Raw genomic sequence first — 20,826 nt, 5'->3', positions numbered from 1 at the left:
AAACAAAGTCGAGTATTGGAAAACGGCCTACATGTTAAGTTTGTTCAATAAGGCGACCCCAAAACTGGACAGAGCGCATGCGTGTAGCCCGAGAGGGGTCCCTGGTATTGATGTACCTAACCACGTACATGCATCAGTTGAGCAGTGTGGGGCTTGTCGCTTCTAGGCAACCGTGGCGAAAGAAACCGATACCGAAGCGTGATATTTTCCTTGCCGACTTACAAGAAGGATTTTTTGTGGTCTTGTAGAAAAGGGACCAAGTGAAACATTCCGACTTACCGTATGAGAAATAAATGACGACTTAGAAATGACGGTATCAATACCAGTAGCCCCTCTAGTAACATGCATGTGCTCTGTCCATTTTGGGGGTTACCTTATTGAGTGAACTTTACCGCTAATGTGTGCAAGGAAATGGCTTTTTCCGTATGGTGCCATGATATGATATATGATGTCCACAATTTCTATGTTGAAATTTCCTTTCCACCAGCATATAAGAGTTCTTAACGTAGAGATAATACATAGGCCCATACATCTTTTTTGTCCTGGTTGTTTTTTTAACGTGGCTCTTAAGACATACATGTAGTGGTGATTTCGGTCGTGTTTATTTCATGAATGGAAAATGACGTTGTCGCGATAACATCGCATATTGCGATATTTTCTTCATGATATCATGATATGAAAAGAATTGAATATCGAACAGGCTTATCCCCCATCCATTAAAATGTTGCATGCTGGCCTAATACTGATGAGTAGATCTCCACATTGCCTTAAACAATAACAAGTGATATGAAAAGCAGGGCTGAGATACCATATTTCAGGAGGGTATCAAAAAAAAAAGAAAGAGGAAGTTAAGAGAAGGCAGGTAGTCATTTTAGTAATTGCTTGGAGTGGATCAGACAGGCACGCATTAAATCTCAGATCAAACCCTGGTCAGGGAAATTATTTTTTTTCTAATTAGGAGTTTTTGCCCATTATAAGGAAAAAACAATACCAAAAAAATTTATAGCACTTTACAACTTACATGTACGTATGTATTTTCACACAGCAGGTCACAAATGGTCTTCACTGCCCACAGTGATCGACTCAAATGAAATGAAGTTCAACTAAAAGCGAGGAGCAATCTTAGTCCTACATGTATATTTTTGGTGCACGCTAGAGCACATCCATTCTAACGACACCAGCCACCAATGCAAAAAGATAATTGTGTGCAGGGAAGCAAAAGCATGACAGAAAGTAATGGCCAGGGGCAGACGGTACATGTGTACATGGGAAATTTTTACACCGTAAACTACTCCTTGACTGTGGTGTTGTTCAGCACTATAGAGCTCTGTGTGTTTTTAGCACCAAGCCAGCAGAGCTGAGCTACGGTAGCAAGCAATTTCCTGTTGAAAGTCATTATATCAGCTTCCTAATTCGGGGTGGGCGGGTGTGACTGGATATTTTAAAAGCTAATTGTTCTATGCATCATCACCCTATTACAAATGAGTCCATGCATACATGTGTACGGTACATTTACATGTACATGTACATGTACCCAACTTGTACACTGATGCTAATGTCCATGTACATGCGTGTGCAACTGGCTTCTCCTGTAATTTGAAAATCTCCAAACAATGAATCATGAGAGGGCACACCCAAACACAATGGTAAACAATGAATTAAGTTTCATCTGTTGACATTCTGGCTGGGGATAATTCCGGCGGGGATTAAACCATCTTCCTCTCACAGGTGGAGGGCTCGTTTTGCCTATGACTCTCTCAGCAACAAATGAACATTTCCCGGTTTGTGCTCCTGCATCGAGTTCGGAGGGTGTTGAAAGGAAAGGCACATGTAGTAAAACTGGTTTCCATATCAACGAAGAGAACTACAGAGAACATCACCAATCAGTTTCTGTTCTGCAGTCACATGGGAACACTTCATTACAACTGACCCAAACAGGGACGGCGACAGGTTGCACTTGGTTCAACTTTGCCGACGGTCTTGGGTACGCCTATATACATGTACCAGTACAAACACGCGCTGCCATGACTGACAATGTCTCTCTCGCTTAGTACCACTCATTTTGCCAATTTTCTCCTTATTACTAACATACATGTGCATGTGATTATGCAGCCCCAATTGTCTACAAAATACATGTAGCTGACCATAAACAAAACACATCAACCTGGAGCATATCAGTCTGGCTTCAAGAGGTAGTGCTGCAACCTATGCAAGACATTTTATGCAAAAATTTTCCACGTTTTTGATGCCATTTTGTTTGATGGAATATATCACGCAGTGTCTGTTCATTACACCAATATTGAAACTAGGCAGGTGCATGTTTATGTTCAGTTCCATTTTACTAGATACCGGTACCATGGAAGAGGGGACACCATTTCCTATGTCTCCTTAATGAAACACTCTCCCACAGACAAGCCACTGGCACTCACCACCGAGGACAAAAGCCTGATCACTGAGGACAGGGACATGTTCTTTGTTCCCTTTGTGGTCAGTCCTTTTTGATAAAGTACATGTAAAACATGTACATACATGTACATTATACGATAGCTCTGCCAAAAGAAACCATGCATTCATCAATCCCTGAAAAAAATTCTGTTTTAGTACTGCAAAGAACATGTACCGGTACATGTACATGTAATTTGAACGAATTTCATTATTACCAGTTACGCTCACTAATCATGATCATGAAGGCAGTTTACATGCATTACACATGCTGATATCAAATATTCATAGCCTTCCAACATGAGCAGTGCTTCCAATGCACACCTGTTATTACTGCAGGGAACTCAATACCTAATAGTCTCCAGACATTTGTTGCCATGGCAATTGGTGGGGAACATGATAATTCAAAGCACAAAAGTTGGCGCTGGATGGATAGCGGTTCCTCTGTAGTCTTGACTCTTAAAGAGTGCGGAGCTCAACTCGAGGGGAGGGGCTCATTAGTGTTCGATCTTAGTGTATTTTTCCTCTTCCAACTGGCCACCTAACCAGTTGGCTCAAATTTTGGCCAATTTTTCAACCAGCTGGAATCAAATTGTTTAAGACAATATCAGCCTTTTATGCAGGCCATTTATTTTGAACATACATGTATCCATGTATACCGGTATGATATACAGATGCAGATGTACAGGCGGCACAGCCAATTTGAACCCAAGAGCAAAGTGGAAATTTGCAGCAACGGGTGGTGCCATCCGCCACCGCCCACCGTGGCAAGAGCACTGCAAAGTACCATACACTATGCTGTACACATGCATGATCTATATGTACAGTACATGTACATGTTTGTCTTGACTGTACACATTCATGTATCAGTATGTGTATACATGTAGTACAGTTGCACATGTACAGTACATGTATACCACACATGTACCTAGCATAGTGAATCGGCACATGAACATGTACCGGTACATGTATTTCAGAGGCGTATACAAGAAATGACTTTTGATTCTGCTGGGGAAAAAAACAAGAATTTGTGACTCGATCAGTTCATTGTGCCTGGCCACTTCAGGAGGGTGTTCAGCTGAAACACGACAAAAATATGAGATCCAACTGTCATTTGGCCATAGAACCACTGCCAAGGTCAATTCACAAGTTGTCTGAACTGACTCCACGGCCAAGCAGTTTTTTTTGGGGGGGGTACACTGTGGTGTTGACTATGCACAGGTTTTGGTACCACCACTGGCGAGTGACTTAATGGTGCAGTGAACACACGTCACAGGAGTGATCTGAATGGTTGAACCACCATTGGCAACACTGGGTCCACACTGCAGAGGCATCACCAGCATTTGCAAGTTCCGAGCCTAAGGGACCTCAGCATCTTATAGGGGAGGGGGAGAGACAGACTTCTACGATCAGATGGTACTCTGACTGGACATGTTCTGTGGCAGAGTTTGTCACTGTGTCACTGATGTGCATGATGCAGCAGCAAAATACAAAACAAACAAGTCCCGGAACGAATGATTACTGTCAATGAATATTTACTCCAATTTACAGGACATATGTTCTTTCGGCTGATTTGTCCAAAAGTGAGCCGAATATGCTACTATACCATTACCAATAAACCCGAAGTTAGTTTTTTGTTCTCCAAGAGGGGCCTGCATGAGTTGTCCTGAAGCGATTAAAAGACTTTTTGGAAGAGAGTCTTCAACGGCAACACACTGCACGAAGTCCAGTGATTACACTGTAAAACTGCTGCCAATTGAAATAAGTTTCCTGCTCATGTTTTAGTAGCAGACTGTGATGTACATGTACATTCTTGTACATGCACAACAAAAACATGTTCCAGACCAGTTTGCCTAATGCTAGTACATGTAAGCATGAGTAAAAATGGTTTTACTGGCATGTACAACTAAAGGTCGACATGTATAGTCTCATCAACTTTCTGCATTCCTACAAACCCATGTTTACAATATGATTCTGCCCATCTCAAAGTGCCCTGTCCTGATGCAAAATTTACTTTCATCTCATAAATGTTGCACACTGTTTGCATACCGTTTGCACCTTTCATTACATGTAGGTAGCCATCCATGTGTCTCAAAAGGTACTATCATATTCATAAATTAAACAGACTCATTTCTGTGTACCCGCAGCAAGAACTTGACACTGAAGAGCACCGCTGTAAGCACTGAGTGCAGGCCATTAAAATGACTTGTATTTAAAGTGCATGGATACCACAACCTCTTTGGATGTGTTGCAAGGCCAGTATTTACAGTACCAATACACACAGGTACATGTAGGTACATGTACATACAGTATCCATCAGACCAAAACCAATGTACCTGTACACCTGCATAATTAGTTAGATTTTAACAGACTCTTAAGTGTGTACATGTACATGTATGTGTACTGTTAGGTCTTGTGTTGACAGCAATAACAGAGACACACAAAAAACTGATACTGAAGACCTCACTGCGTCACTACCAAATCAGCACAACCACATGCACTTTGTACATGTACATGAAGATCTACCAGTAAGCAGCTAGTGGTGATGGTACGGTAACTCACACAATAGTTTTCTCTGTTGGAGAAATTAGGTATTTACCAACGATTTCAAGTATGTATCCAATTCCCAAGAATCGATAAAATGTACAATGCACATACATGTATATCATACATGTATCTGAAGGGCGAGCATTCCATCATTCCCAAAGAGGCTTTATGGGTACATGTAATTCTTGAAATGAGGGGTCTTTTTTTCATGTCCCTGTCACATCTTACCAGTACATAGACTTTGTAGGTTCAGAACACATTTTCTAATTTCCAAGAGTGATGAATTAATGCAAAGTACCTGCTAAACAAATAATTATAGTTTGAAATCAATTCCAGTGATATTTCCATGTCAAATAACAAAGGTCAGATGTAACAGGGACAAAAAAATGTCACACATTTCTGGAATTACCCTTATATGTAAAAAACAAACAAACACCCCAACACCCCAACAAACAAACAAACACAATTTCTAAAAAAAAAAAACCAAAAAACAAGAGTTAGCACTTTGACACCTTACCAAAGAGCTTTATCTGTTGGTCCTTTGTTTCCACCAGAAGTATGACATATCCGCCGATATCAGTCATGCTGGTGTGGGTTGGTCAGGTAAACCAAAGGCTAGAGCAAGAAGTTAATGCGTCGCTGGCATAGATGTCAGCCTCATGGCAAATCCAGAAGAGATGAAAAGACTACACCGAGGCTGGATGGGAGGGGGATGTTTCTGGCTAGATTCAAGTCCCGCATTCAATCCAGTAGAATAATGATCAACTTCCACCCCCCTTCCAGAGTTGTGAGCACGGGGGGGCTAGGGGCTTAAATCACAGGGAGACCCATCATCGATCATGCACTCCATTGACACAAGTGACAGCCCATGATGAAACCAATTGGCTCACTGATACATCAACTCACAATGCACAATGACAGATGTGTACCTACACACAAAACAGGGCTGCACGTGCCAAGTCCCCAGTAAGAATATCTTTCATCAGTGTGCAGATGGTACATGTGCATCTATGTGTCAATGCTGTTCACACAGGTGTGTAATCCTGGTACTAGTGCAGGAGCAAGTTGTACATATGGTTGGCATAGAGCTAATAACATGACAGTACTCTGTGGATTACTGTTGCACACTGCCCGCGAACCTTCTGATAACAGCACAACAGGTTGATTGCTTGACCGTCTGATCAGCCCCCACGTTGGGGTTTATTGTGTTCAGCAAATCACATGAGCCTCTGCCCACTGGTTGTCCATGCCATACTGTCCACCATACCAGAGCTGCTCCTGACCAAGTCACCTCCAATTAAGGCAAGCCTTAATCTCATCCCTTGAGGCATCGCTCTTTCAACTTCAGCCTAAAATTACACAGGTTATGGTTATATAGCTCCACATGATGAGAGCAGATTAATGCAGTGATCACTCTGTACACGTTATTAACATTCCCATAAGATTTCTCAAAACCAGTGATAACAAATGTTCATGTTGATGATCATGTGGTGAATTCAAGCCATGGTTGTCATGGTGGTGGAACTGAACCCCCACCCTTAATAAAAATTACGAATAAATTAAGCATAGACTCTTCTCATTTGTGGTAAACCCGCACTACTGGTAATTGTACGGTATATTAATCCATGTACATTTACTGGTACATGTTTACTACTACATTTACTGTTTTCCTACGAATGATGATGGAAAAAGAAATTCTAAGCTTGTCTCCTAAAACATACACCCACAGAGTTTTTCCAATGTCTCTACAGATACATACTGTAGCTCTCTTTTCATACAAATTATAAAAATTTAATATTCTATTCAATAACAACTTTGACATAACACTAGCATAAATGTACATGTATGTTGGGACTGGGTGATTCCATGAGGTTGGGGCACAATTTGTGACGGTGTCCATTGTTACGTGGGTTCTGTTCAAATGAACAGCTGCACATGTACCAGTGTCTCCCTGCGTGTGGATTCCAAATTATACATCTTGCAAGGTTGAATACAGAGGTGTGTCTTATTTTTTACAGAGTAAATGACCTACTCTACAGGACATGACATTACCCATGTAACAAGGACACCGTCACAAATTGTGCCCCAACCTCATGGAATGACCCAACTACATGTATCATTAATGCAGCCTTTTCTAGGGTGTGGAAGCATCTAAGAGGAGAAGAAAAAACTATATTTGGAATTACCGGCAAGAATATTTTCCTAAAAGTCTGCTTTTGCAATGTGGTACAACCTGTTGAATTTTTAACTTTACCTGTGCCGCTATTTTGTTAAAAAAAAGTCACATTTTTCATTTGACAGTTATAGGGAAATAATGCACCTTTGGAGTAGCGACAAAACGCAATTTTACCGACACCAAAATGGTCAAAACCACACATACAAGTACAAGTTCCAGTGATGCTCCAGTGGCCAATACGCACACGTTAATTGATCAATTAATGGAACGTCAACTGCAAATGGTCAAATAACCTTGGCAACCATCAGACAACTCTCATCTTGTCAGAAGTCAACCGTTCATCATAGCGCTCTGTTCTGCACCAGCAAGGGCAACTAATACATTATGAGGTACAGGTAACTATGCAAACGGAAATTAACAAATAAATAAGTAATGCTTCGTATCGAATTGTGAAATATTTGAGAATGAAACATGAAAATATATAGGAATTGTAAACAATTGGTATCAGTAATGCATAATGTTGTTTCCTACTTTTAACCCTTATGTTCGGACTGTATTTTAAATCAAGAAAACATTCTAATCAATTCAATGGCAACTACATGTACTGTACAAACTGTCTCAACAATGCACGACACAAACTATGGGCATGTACGGTACATTTCAACAAGCTGACAAAACCTCGCTGGAAGTAAAAAATATTTTCCCAAGACAAAAACGGTTTCTGGTTAGCAAATGTTAAAACATTTTTTTTCCTGCACTGAGCGTGCACATCCCTGTCAAACAGAGTGAGTATAATCTTCACAGAAAACAATCAATAGCAATGAACATAGACTAAAACAGCCAATGCATCACATTCAACATGGCATTAAATCCCCTGCTGAACACCTACATGTACATAGACAGTAATATGACAGTTGAAGAAATGAAGGGAATAATAACACTTCCCAAGCCACCTTGGGGGACCGGTTAAAAATGAATATTGTGCATGTAAACTAGTGACAAAATGGAAAGGGTTGCAGGGCTTTTACTCAAATCTCGGGGGGCAGTCTCCCAGGATGTCTCCCTCATCTTTTATGCAAAAGTACTGTTGGAAGTGGACAAGCGTGTCCATGGCTGTTCACATCAAGCAAACAACTGGCGGAAACTCTAGACACGCCGCGATCGAGGGGGAGGGGGGAGTGTGGAAGATCTTGTGTACCGGTATAATCAAATTTACGGATATGTAAAAAGTTCTGAAGGTCTCTGGAGGGAAAAGAAATAAGACAGCAGGAGGACAAACAGGAAGTACGTGTACCAGTAGGAGATGGCATCCCCATCCAATAATATGCTACATGTATTTGTTTACCCATGGGAGTATAATGTATACATGTACATGTATACAACTGTGGACCAAGTCACAGCAGGAAATAATTGTTTGGTTATATAACGGCAACAGGTCCCAGTATGAATACAAGGGAACAGTATATGTGATAAATGTGCATTTTATTGCATAACAATGCCTATGTATGTACACCGTACATGTACAGTATCTAAAACTGTCTTCAACAACAAAGTGTTCAGTTGAACAAATTCAACTTGATGAAATCACTGGAAGGAAGTACTAGTACCATCTTTTTTGAAATGTTCCACAAACTTGTCCACTAAGGTGTCTAATTCTGTCACTGGTAATGTCAGAAAATGTACATAACCTCAGGCATGTCAGGGCAACACAGGGTGAGCAAAGTACACGTACATGTACATGTACATGTAGCCAACCAGCAGGATGCAGTACAAAAAGATACAGAATCTAACGTAACCTTTCCCCCCAGCTTAAACCTTATGACCATCACCCTGCAACAGTGAAATACTATGCATGTACACACTTATGCATACCGGCGCATACTTTTTATGCACACTGTCAGCATTTCTGCATGTAACGGTAAAAATCAACCTGTAGCTGGCCACCACACGATAAAGAGAAGTCTTCCAGCCTCTTTGACAGCAGTTGCCAAAAGAGGGCAGTATTGCAGATACATGTACATGTACACAGCAAGAAGATAATGGTGAGCAGGTGTCAGCAAATGTGAAGTACATACATGTACGTGTACACACAAACATGTACAGTCATGTATGTACATGTTTCTGTATGGTACATGTATATGTACCGGTAGATGTACATGTAGCTTGATGTATACAACTCCAGAGGGAGCTACCGATGTGCACAACATGTAAGATTGCATGTAATGGTCACAGGTACCGGTAGCATGCCTTTATTTTCACCAGGCAACGGGCTATAAATTATGGGTTTGTGTACACAATGTAGACAGCATCGCTTGAACTTTGAACACTACAAAAATTCAAGCAGATGCTCTCAAATCTACAAAAATAAACACTGGATAATCTTGTATGCTGAAATAATGTTGAAGCACATCGTACTGCACGCAGTACCTGTACATGGGCGGAAATAACGAGTGCTTTTCCAAAGTGCACTGAGTAAATTCATGTACATGTATATTCATCAGTGACATTGCACACATGATATAGCAGTACACTTTTGGAAGGGGAACAATCATTGGACGGATTTTTCCCTAGAACATGAGAGGTACCGTACCATGTACATGTCCGTGTGTACTTTTGCATGTGTATGCATATTTCTGAACAGATACCGGTATCATACTCTACTTCTGAATGAGTAATTTCAAACTTTTAAATGAAAAACCAAGAGAAACAAAAAAGGGAGAAAAGGAGGTGAAGTGATTTATACTTGAGAAGACTGGTACCTCAGAATGACCCCTTCTACTGTTTCCTTCATGCTGCTGCATGTACATGGATGTAAGTGCTTTGCCCCACCCTAGAAAAAGTCGTCAACCTTCCCCCTCCCCCAAAAAAATCTTGCCGATATCCATGTCATGTACTGACAGTACTGTACATGTTGTACCAATACACGTACATGTACATGTACCATATCTTTATCATGATGGTTTTTTTTTTTACTCGGGGCAAATGAATTTTTTACTGTACCGGTACATTTAAAATGCTAACACTACGCTGTGCATACATGTGTAACAGGTGCACAAATCAAATACAGGTACGGTAGCTTGATTCTTGGAGTGCCATATCCAGAAAACAATGTACATACCGGTACCAGTACAAATACACAATGTGTACATGTACAATGTACAGTGTACATGTACCTCAGAACAGCATGCTACAGTATGTGTAATCTGTTATTTTAATGCCAACATCAGTGGTTTTACCAGCCGGGGCTGGTAGAACTATGGCTAGCTGTCAGTGCAATTTAAGCATAAAAAGAACAATTCATTCACTACTCAAAAACAATAAGCACCAACTACCTAAGTCAGTACCGAATAAAACTACGGCCCTCTTTAAAAGATGTGGGGCACATTCTGAGGTTAAATCCCAAGCCACACTAACCGGGCGGTAGGGTAATATTTTCGCAAACTTTGGCTGCCCGTGCAAACAGCAAAGTGAAAATGGTCTACACACGTACCGGTAACCTGCATAACTTGCAAAAGTTGTCTCTGAGGCTTCAGACTACAGGTATACGTGCACAGCATATGTGCGTACTAGGTATGTACATGTATGTTTATCAATCCATACTCTTCAAGCCTACCGGTAGCATATCCCTGCACTGAGTCTGAGGGTTGGGTATGACTTAAACGGGGAATGGGAATTTTTTTCCAAAACGATTGTCCGATTTTTAATCAGGGTATTTGAAGTATCCCCCACCCACGGAAGGTAATGGTAGTGTTTCCAAACTGTTGGAACTTTCAATTCCTAAAATAAAACTTCAAAAAAAAAGGGTTAAACGTACTCAACCCCCCCTCCCAATCCTGGGTATGCCATCGTCCCTCAAAAACACACAATCTATTAACACCCCACCCTTTCTGCAAATGGGAAGCAACATGCATGCCTCCCCAAAGCCAGAGCGCATGCTCCATGCTCACGGCAGTGACTGGTCAGAAAATCATGAGGCAGTCCTTCGTGGAAGGATCACCCGTCCAAAGTGCATACTGCACCCAGCCTGTCATCTACAATCACACCATCTCTACAACAACACAAACATTGTTCAGGACCACTCTTACCTGGTAAGATCTCATCCACTCTGGGGAGGAACCCCTCTTCAATTCCGCCCATCACAGAGAAGCCGAATCTCTCATCATCATCTAGCATTTCCAACACAACGAAGACCTCCTGCAGACCGAGGAAACACCAACAAAGCGAGGAATTTTGTCAATTACGCAATGATCGTTGGAGGGAAAGGGTGAAAGATCGACGCACCAGGACATGTACCGTGCACTGTAACGGTAGAGATACCACCAGTACACACAACCTGGTACATCAGTATATACTCTATGCATATCATACAAAGACAACCGTACATGTACTTGGATCTTTGCAAAAGACACAGTATTCTGTTTCTTACACACTAAAACTGTGCAAACTTAGATTGTGCATACATTTACTGTATTGGCACGTGTACTTCCAAAATGTAGAACTGTCAAGTTGTAATGCAAAAAGTTCAACTGACCGCCAACAGTATACTGTACATGTACATGTACAGTACATACATGTATGTACATTGTATACTGTACATCGTTGTGTCCCCGGCAGAAGGGCGTAAGTGCTTAGGCCCTTTTGCCAGGAAGCATGATCACTGCAAAAGAATCTTTTCCCGGCAAAAGGATGAAAGTATTGACTATTGTATTTTAATGAAATATGAAGATTTCTTGGCAAAAAGTAAATAAGTAAAAAAAACAGCACAAGTCCTTTAATAACTTGTTCAAAGGTTGCTTTTTGTACAGCCCAGGTTGATTTTGTAGTAAATTATATCCATTTTTACTAAATAAAGAGAGTGTATTTCTTACGCCCTTTTGCCAGGAACATTTTCTCTGCTGTGATCATGCTTCCAGGTGAAAGGGCCTAAGTGTGCTTATGCCCTTCTGCTGGGCACCCAATCGGTGCACTTTATAATGTACAACTCCTGAAATGTTGTATGATGGGTTTTGCCCTTACCCAACGTACATGTATATTGATAAACATTGTATGCTCAGTGCTTGTCCGAGAGCTTGCGAAAAAATTCACAAGCTTACTTGGGTGGGACTCGAACCCAGGACCTCCTGCTTACTAGTGCAGACGTCTTAACCATTCTACCACCGAGCTTGCTAAGGTCGGCTGGCCGGTCCGAGTCAGGTAAAGCAGCGGGTACTGCGAGCATACAGTGTGTATCAATATATACGTTGGGTAAGGGTAAAAGCTGTTATACAAATTAAAATCTCCCCAACGCAAAAACACATCTTGAAAATAGTTTGCAGTACCTGCTGCTTCACCTGACTCGGACTGGCCAGCCGACCCCAAACCATGAAAAACAATCACTTCTACATGAAGTGTCATACAAGGTACCGGTACATGTACAAAATATGGTAGATGTACATGTACGTGAACAGTAAGCTTGCTTGTTGCAATCAGCCAAACACGAGCACTTCATTTTGGTCGATTGGTCCATTCTTGACTGTGGAATCAAGGTTGCTGCAATCAATACTGTGCAATTAACACTAGCCAGCAAATCTACGCTGGGGTGAAGATGAACAAGAATCCTGCAGTTTAAGTTATTGATGACAGTACAACTAACGAAAAGGTAAATCCCTTGATCAAGACGTCTTCCACATGTACACTTCCATGCAAAAAACACCAGCAGTGTACATGTACATTTTGAAGTTTCCTGTAAATATCACAGTGACAACACAACCACACACAGACGTGGAACACTGAGTCAGATCGGAGTCTGACATATATTTGTACACAGCCATGGCTTCAATCAAACTGCAGATTCTGGGCTCTTTTCTGTTCACTTCAATTGTCATTCTGCTCAAGGGCTGCAGGGCAACAGGTATTTCATACAACCTGTACGAGCAACACAGACAATTTCATCTGGCAGAGAACAAAGAGTTACTACATTTCACGTATCGGCAGATTTTAACACCTTCTTCACATACTCTGTGTGAGAGACTGCCACGCCGATCCTGATTGTCATTCGGTTCACTACATACAACAAACGCACTACATGTAGCTTCTGTGATCTGAATAGCAGTACCAGGGTCCTGGGTTCTAACTTTGTGATGCACTGTGGCAGTCTGTATTTTGACACTCATGCAGACAGCCCACTGGTCACCACCCCTTGCTACAGTGGCTGCAGGTACATGTATTCTCAACCTTCGACAGGGACAATGACTTGTGGTCTGACAACTGTGCTCTTGAATTCAGGGGAGGATGGTGGTACAAGAAGTGTACTTCTGTCCTTTTGAACGGTTGGTACTATAATGATCATGTATTTGGTAGTGTACATGTATATTGGGGGACTTGGCCTCATAGCCAAAGCAAGATCAAGAAATGCAGTATGAAAGTTTGTCTTGTATAAAAAATGCTACAGTACCGGTATGTACTGGGGTATTAAAGTGACTGCATCAGAATTTAACGTACATGTACAGTACATGTACGGTACATGTAAGAATAGAGACAAAAAGTTTTTAAAATACAAATTTCTAGTGTGTTGCCAGAAGTATATGTACAGTAGCACAAGTTTCTTGGTCATTCTGTTTAGAGATACCAGTAAATGTAATTATATCAATTTTTCTTTCGGTAAGGTTTGCCATTAAGTTGACTAAATTGTGCACTTAGTCTTTCATTTTTGCACTTGGATGCAAAACGTACAGGTGTACCCGGTAGTATACAGTGGTCTTTGAAAGTTGTAGATCTGTGTAAAGTTTTGAAGTCCAAAATGAGCCAAAGTGTGAGGCTAACTTTAACACTGAGCACATTATACATGTGAAAAAAGTTGGGTTACAGTGTACATGTACATGTATTTAGGGACATTTAGCAAACACTTGGGCCTAGCCAAATTTTTCCTTGCACTTCTGTGGGGACAATTTGTTCCAGAGGAGCTTCAAAAATATGACAATTTCTGTCACGATGAAACCCTGTTTGGTAAAATGTTACGAATACTGGCCCAGCCGGTGGACTGAAAAATTTGTTTTTTAACCAAAACTGTCATCGTTATTATTCATTCACTGCAATATACCATATACATGAATTTACTGGTAAATTGGCATGTCAGAAAATTAGAAGTCTTTGTGAATAGCATTTCAATTACAGGTTTCAACATTTTCAGGGGTTACATGTACATGTATCCGGTATGTCTTTGAAATACTCTCAGACATCATTCACGACATTTGTAACTGTTTCTACTGGATTTGGGGTTTGTGATGGCTGAAGGAACCATTCTGAAGTGACCAACTCCTTTTGTAGGCCCTCATCATGTCACTTATTATGAGAGGGTAGTGTTTGGCCCCTTCACTGCCAACCCATTGGATACAATGACCATGAAATATACCATCTCTTAAAATAGCACTTACTAAGGGAATAAATATGTGCTTGGCCAGTGTTAGACGTGCGTTTAAGACCGGCTCAGGAGAATGGATGCCACTTATGCCTGAGCCGCATTACCAGTCAAAATCAATTAATCTGTCTTGCTTCCAGGAGCCAGCAAGTGATTCGGGCAGCAGGCATTATTGGGCAGTGGGCATTACCAAATGTTAATACACGGTCAGGTTGCCCGTTGTTACAGGTTAACAGCACCATCTGGGCTTCATTTGACACTTACCATCCACATCGGGCTTTCTCATCTGGATGGCTGGGATCAGCTAATCTTCAGAGATTTCAATGATTTCAATTTCAATAAATAATTACACAAACATGTAATATCGAATTCATAAGAATTTTCTTTTCAAAACACTAACCTTCATGTTGTCGCCACTGTCATCTTCAGGGATGGCAAAGTCATCACTCATGTCGTCCTCTGGGTCATGATTCAGTGGGGCGAAGGTGCTCAATGGCCCGTTGGTAGGGGCTGGATCAAGGGTCATCTCCACATGCACAGGTCCGTTCTGGCTCATGTCGGCTTTGCGGTGGGTTTCAAGAGGAACAGGTGCGACTAGACGTTTTCTCAAGGAAAAGCTACAGGTTCATCACACCCAAAATCTGAAAGAGAATGAGAGGCGCCAGATTTCAGGATAATTACAAGTTTGGCATTACTGCCAAGGAGCCACACTCATGCAAAACGATTGTCATTCAGCAAAGCATCCACATGACAAAAGTTGCAGAAATATGTACATTTTCATTTTGTTGTACCTTATTTTTCAAGTACTGTACCATATGATTGTCTATTTATACGGCCCTACATACAAATACCCCTACCATACATGTAGCATAAACATTAAGAAATACCTAAATATGTGTTCAGTGCAAAGTGTTATGTACACAACCGTCACAACATTCTTGGCAAAGCAAGGTACAAATAATCTCACTTTTAAATCAACTTGGGGAAAATCATGTGCTTGCAAAAATCAACCACCCAGTCTGCTGGTACAAGTACATGTGGGTCATGGCTCCAACACCATTCTTGACAGTTTTCACTGATACATGTACATGTACCATATTCAAAGAACAAAGAGTGTTAATCGTTAGTCAAGCAAAATCAAATCCTACCAAATCCACAGCATGCCACAGAAAAACAAATTAACAGGGTGAGGTCGTAAACCACTGAAGTATGTGTACTGAAGCAAGCATTCGCACTGCAAAACATCCGCAATACAATCTTCTTTAAATACTGGAATTAAAATGGATGTTGTACGTGTAGTACATGTGTGTATACGTCATCAATAGGATGACTTGTCCTCTATTGATGAACAGTGGCAAATGGTAACACGTCAAAATAGCTTAGTAATTTATTAATTTGAAACTGAAGACACAGTGTGCATTTTGTATAGGTACCAGTACCCGTGTACTGTATATTCAAATGTCAAGTGCTGTGGTAACCATAACGTCGCCACTTTGGAATGTCAACACATTCTGTGAAAGAGTTTTTAAAAAAAGGTATCTGCCAGTGCCTATTCTTGTATTTGTACTGAATGTACTGATAAAGGATTGATCCCTGTCTCTCTAAAATCAGTGTACCTTAGAAACATAGTCATGGGTGTCAGTTTGAAAATAAAATAAACCAGCAAACCCCACTACTCAAGATGGTTATGGTGCGTGTGTCTAGGTGTGAACATGCACATCTGCATGTGACACTGAACAACAGAGGACCCAAGATCCACCATCTGTACATGGCTGGGGTCCCAAATTGGAAAGTCATGTACCGTACTGGTACATGTACATGTACGTACACATTTCCAAATGCTATGGAGGCCATTCCAAAAAAAAGAGAATTTAAACTGAAACAAAACGATAATGCATCCAAGATTGATGGCAATTACACTTGCTTTTTTCAGTTTGTTTTTAATCACACTGATTGAATAAAAAAGCAGATTTTCTGTTACACTGTAAATTTGAAGATTGCAATTTCCAGTGAGAAGAATTTCATGAAAAGCTCTCGAGTTTCTCCCTCAGCAACCTTGCTCCTTAGAGCCCCATACATGTGCATGTACCGGTAAATCACACGTCAATCCAAGGCTGCCAATGCTCCATCTCTTGCATCCTCGTTTACCGACGATTGTCTTCTCTGAATCTCACCCGAGATGTCCGGTTAGCATCAAATTTAATTTCAGTGGTGGACCAGAAAAATCAATCAGACATACATTGTACTATGCACACTGGGCAAAGTGAACATCAAGGTTGTCTTGTTAAAAATTGTAGTCTATTTAAATCAATACAGAAGTGTACAAGGACGGAGACTTCATGCTCCTTGCTCAACTGAAGATTTCTTGCAATCCACAGACACAAAATTTGAGCCAATTTCTACATTTACAATTGTACATAATGTACATGTACATGTACATGCATTCCTCCTGAATGAATGGAAACTATAATTTGACATTTCTTTTTGGTTAATTGTACAGAAAAAAAGTTGAAATCTTTCAAATTTCCCATTGCTTTCCTCACAAATGAAATGTCTTTTCAACTGTTCTGCAATTCAGAAGTTTTAAATTTCAAATTAAGCATGTTTGCAATGTACCGGTACATACATGTTCGTGTACATTTCAACAGTGAAAATACTTAAATGATGCACATGTGTACACTAGATCAATGTACATGTACTGGTACAGATGTGCATGTAACAAAATGAAAATGAGCAGAGAACATATACATGTACACTGTACGGTACATGTGCACACAGTGTACAGTACATGTACAGAGTAGGCCTACCGTCGTATTGAGTGAAATTCAATCAATTTCTCCAGCATTCGGAGCATACGGGTAATTTAAATGACAATAGGATGTCCCATTACCATTACCAATGCACAGCACACTGCACACATACAGCAAATACTGTCATGTGTACCCCTCTCTTAATTAACACATACATGTATCTGTCCTACCTGGCAGATCATGTTTCCGTAAAGCACAGCTTACTAGTACTTCTGGAAAGACTGAGTTGCATGTCTGCCCGAATTTAAACTGCCATTTCCTAAATGATCTCCTGGTGTGATACAGCCAGTGAAACTCAGCGCTGCACGTACATACGTGTACATGTAAATATGTACATGTATGTGTCAATATCAATCAAAACACGATTGGATGTTAATGTACATGTACCGGGGCACAGGAAATTATTAAGTAGCGAATTGCCCTTCAAAGATTAGGTTTTTATTGGTACAATTTCCTGTTGCGAATGCAGTTCCATCTTAGTACCGGTAAGGTAACTTTTCCCATTGATACAAGAGTTGACCCTGTTGCTACAAAGCATTTCGCTCTCAACAATCAAATGAAGTTCTCAAAGAACAAAAAAGAAATCCTGTTTTTGAGGAAACTAATGTACATGTACTGTTCAGAAATTAGGAATTTCGGAGGATGTTCTTTGATAGAGTGATAGGCCATGTCTTAGGCCTATCACATTAAACTTGAAAACCGCTGTGCTAGCGCCCCCAAACTTCAGTTTGGAAGTTTATTCTTCCCTGTTTCTCTTGATTGCTTTTGCTTTAGAACTTTTCTTTCCTTTTTGGAGGATTTGTTTCTCTTTCTGTAGAGCAGGGAAAAGTGAGACATGGAACAGTTTCTATGACTCCCTTCATAGGCTACACCTGTTTGCAATGTCAATTTGCAAAATGTAAACAATATATCAACAGCTGTAAGCTCCCATGGCTATTAACAGAACAACAGAAACTCCCCAAAACCATCAAAACATTTTTGAAATTACACATGAAAGATTCTGAATGACTGACTGGATGATGTGCATGTACAATGTACAATAAAAACAAAACTAATACCACCCTGAACACCAAACTTACCTGTACATTCATAATGAGACTTGGTAGCAGTCAAGTTTCATTTATTATGTGAAACGCAGCAAACTTCCAGAGATTAGACAAAATCAGATGTTCTACCATCAAGGAACTGCGTATGTATGCATATACGCAAACACTTCAATTCTGCTAGTGCAAACAATTCCACAGCGATCTTTGTGACGTGATGCTCCAAGTATAGGCGTGAAGGCGGGCTAAGGTCCAAAGGTTCAGATTTGGAAGGGATGGAAAATGAGTAGTGTGCAGCTTTCATGGAGGGGCTGTTTCACAGTGGTTGGTCGTGTGTTGAGAAAACAAACAGGTCCCTCAGTTTAATGTACATGTACGTGGAACATACGCGGTACCACGAAAACCAAAATAAGCACTGAGGAAACATGAATCTTTCCAACTATTAAAATCACAGTTGTGCTATAATTTTGCTTCCAAAAGAATGTGGCCAACGTGAGTTTTAATAAATTTCTAATGCAGTTAACATGTTACTAGTACATTGAAAATTTGAAAGGACAAAAAATAATTATAAACAGTGTTTCCAATGAATTTCTCTAATACGACGGCACAATTTATACAACACAGAATGCTTGAAACATGGAACTTATTTGCTGTTTAGATGGAGTAAATAAGAGTACATTTACATAAAAATGCATTTGTGACAATGCAGGTCGAATCCATCTGTTCATTCTGTTCAGTACGGATAGTAGAAAATATAAGTATCTATAACCTACATGTAATTATCTTTACATGGCCCCTATGGCAACAGCACAATATTGAGCAACATGGTCAGTGTCCTAAAGAAAAGCCAGCCTGCACAGACAACGTGAGACTGCCTTGGTCTGACTGAATAAGGCCTGCAAGTTTTTTGATTAATTACTTTCCAATCCTGTTTCGATTATGGGTTTGATTAATTATACGGTCAATTTTTGGGGTCCACAAATTTCTATACAACGTTGAAGCAACAATAATAAAGTGGTAAGAAATCTGCCTTGAAGATTTGTTTCATTTCACGCATCATGCAGTCAACGTCAAACAATTTCACTATCAAACAACCTTTCTTTGATTTTAAAGTTTGCTTTTTCTTGCTTGAGAATGTATGAGATTTGGCCCAAATGTACAATACACCCCTGAAAGTACAGTACGTATACCAGTATGTTCTTCAATGCTGTGCCAAAGATAAAATATTTGTATATTTTATTGTTCGAGCGATTGTTGACTCCTCAAATAGTTATTTTCAAATTTAACATAATTGGAGATGACAAAAATATACATGAGCATATAAGGCCAACAATAACAGGCAAAATAACCATCATTTCAAGGTCCTGTACCTGACATAAAGAGTGACAAATGTTGTAAACATGCATCCATTTACATGTTTCCCAGACCATGTTCAAATGTGTAAAGGTTAACAGAAAGAGAAAACATTTAGTTCACGTGAAGTATTTCAACATAACAAATAACATTCATTTCAAAATCATCATCCGTGCAAGGTAGAAGTTAAAAGACACAGTCCTACCATGTATCTCTTGAACTGAGACGGTGTTTGCCAGTGGGCCAAGCTACATCGAACATAACTTGGTCTAATGCATGCATGCGATACTGCATGTACATGTACTATGTGCAATCATGCAATGTACTGTACATGTACATGTACCGGTAGGCGTTCTGCCAATGACATCATCAAATCCTAGGGTGTAGGCCTACGTACACTCATATTGAAATCACAGGATTTGGGAATGTTTGGGAAAACGATGCATCATGCCCATGAACAACCTTAAGCTCACTCATACATGCGTTCAGTGTTCAATTTCCTCAAAACATTTGCACAGCAAAAACTGCTATGCAATATATTTTTTGCATACATGTACATGTAGCAATTGCCTAATTTTGTGAGACAGTTTTTCACAATATAACTGCATGAAATCACTGAATATATCCATAAACGAAAAGACGAAATCATTTTTAGAACAAGTGGGTTCTCAGTCTGGGGCCGTAATATTTGTAAAGTGGGTAAAGTAGGCATAAAGTACGGGTACCAGAAAATAGGGGTAAAATACCCGCCCAGGGTATCTGCCTAAAACTGCTGCACATGATGGACATCAATGGCTAAACACATCTGAGTGTCATGCATGTGTGTGCAGGTTGCACTGAAGAATGCTGCCGTGCCTAGCTGCAGCCAGCCATGTGCAAGATTAATCGCACTTGTGCCACATAATGCTTGTGGTGTAACGGGCGCAGCAGCGATCTTCAGCGCCACGCGTTTATGCGCACTCGGACCCGGCGGCTGTTGGTTGTAGTTCCTGCCATTTGGACATGTATGTAAATAATGAGGAGCCCTGTGACTGGTCAGTGTGACCCTCAGCGCACTGC

At 40.5% G+C, this 20,826-nt stretch overlaps 1 protein-coding gene across 5 annotated transcripts in view; it reads right to left on the bottom strand.

Annotated features, from left to right (window-relative positions):
- The window catches only part of mpp5 (membrane palmitoylated protein 5), a 97,142-nt gene that overhangs the window by 75,146 nt on the left and 1,170 nt on the right, over positions 1 to 20,826 (bottom strand). For 2 of the 5 annotated variants that reach the window (XM_022238054.2, XM_022238088.2), the window contains exons 2-3: positions 14,962 to 15,202; positions 11,251 to 11,359 (exon numbers count right to left, since the gene is read on the bottom strand). In XM_022238054.2, the coding sequence (XP_022093746.2) occupies positions 11,251 to 11,359; positions 14,962 to 15,117 (265 nt within the window). In that variant the 5' untranslated portion in view covers positions 15,118 to 15,202. Of the gene's footprint in view, positions 1 to 5,506; positions 6,228 to 11,250; positions 11,360 to 14,961; positions 15,203 to 17,541; positions 17,638 to 18,450; positions 18,604 to 20,826 lie in introns of those variants that run through there. The other 3 variants (XM_022238071.2, XM_087144866.1, XM_022238098.2) reach the window with 3 other exon arrangements.

Source organism: Acanthaster planci, linkage group LG01 (assembly GCF_054643075.1).
Source record: "Acanthaster planci isolate LZ-2023a linkage group LG01, COTS_SCS, whole genome shotgun sequence".
In the NCBI taxonomy this organism is placed as follows: domain Eukaryota; kingdom Metazoa; phylum Echinodermata; class Asteroidea; order Valvatida; family Acanthasteridae; genus Acanthaster; species Acanthaster planci.
The sequence above is the reverse complement of the archived record's forward strand: the minus strand, read 5'-3'. Positions and strand labels throughout refer to the sequence as shown.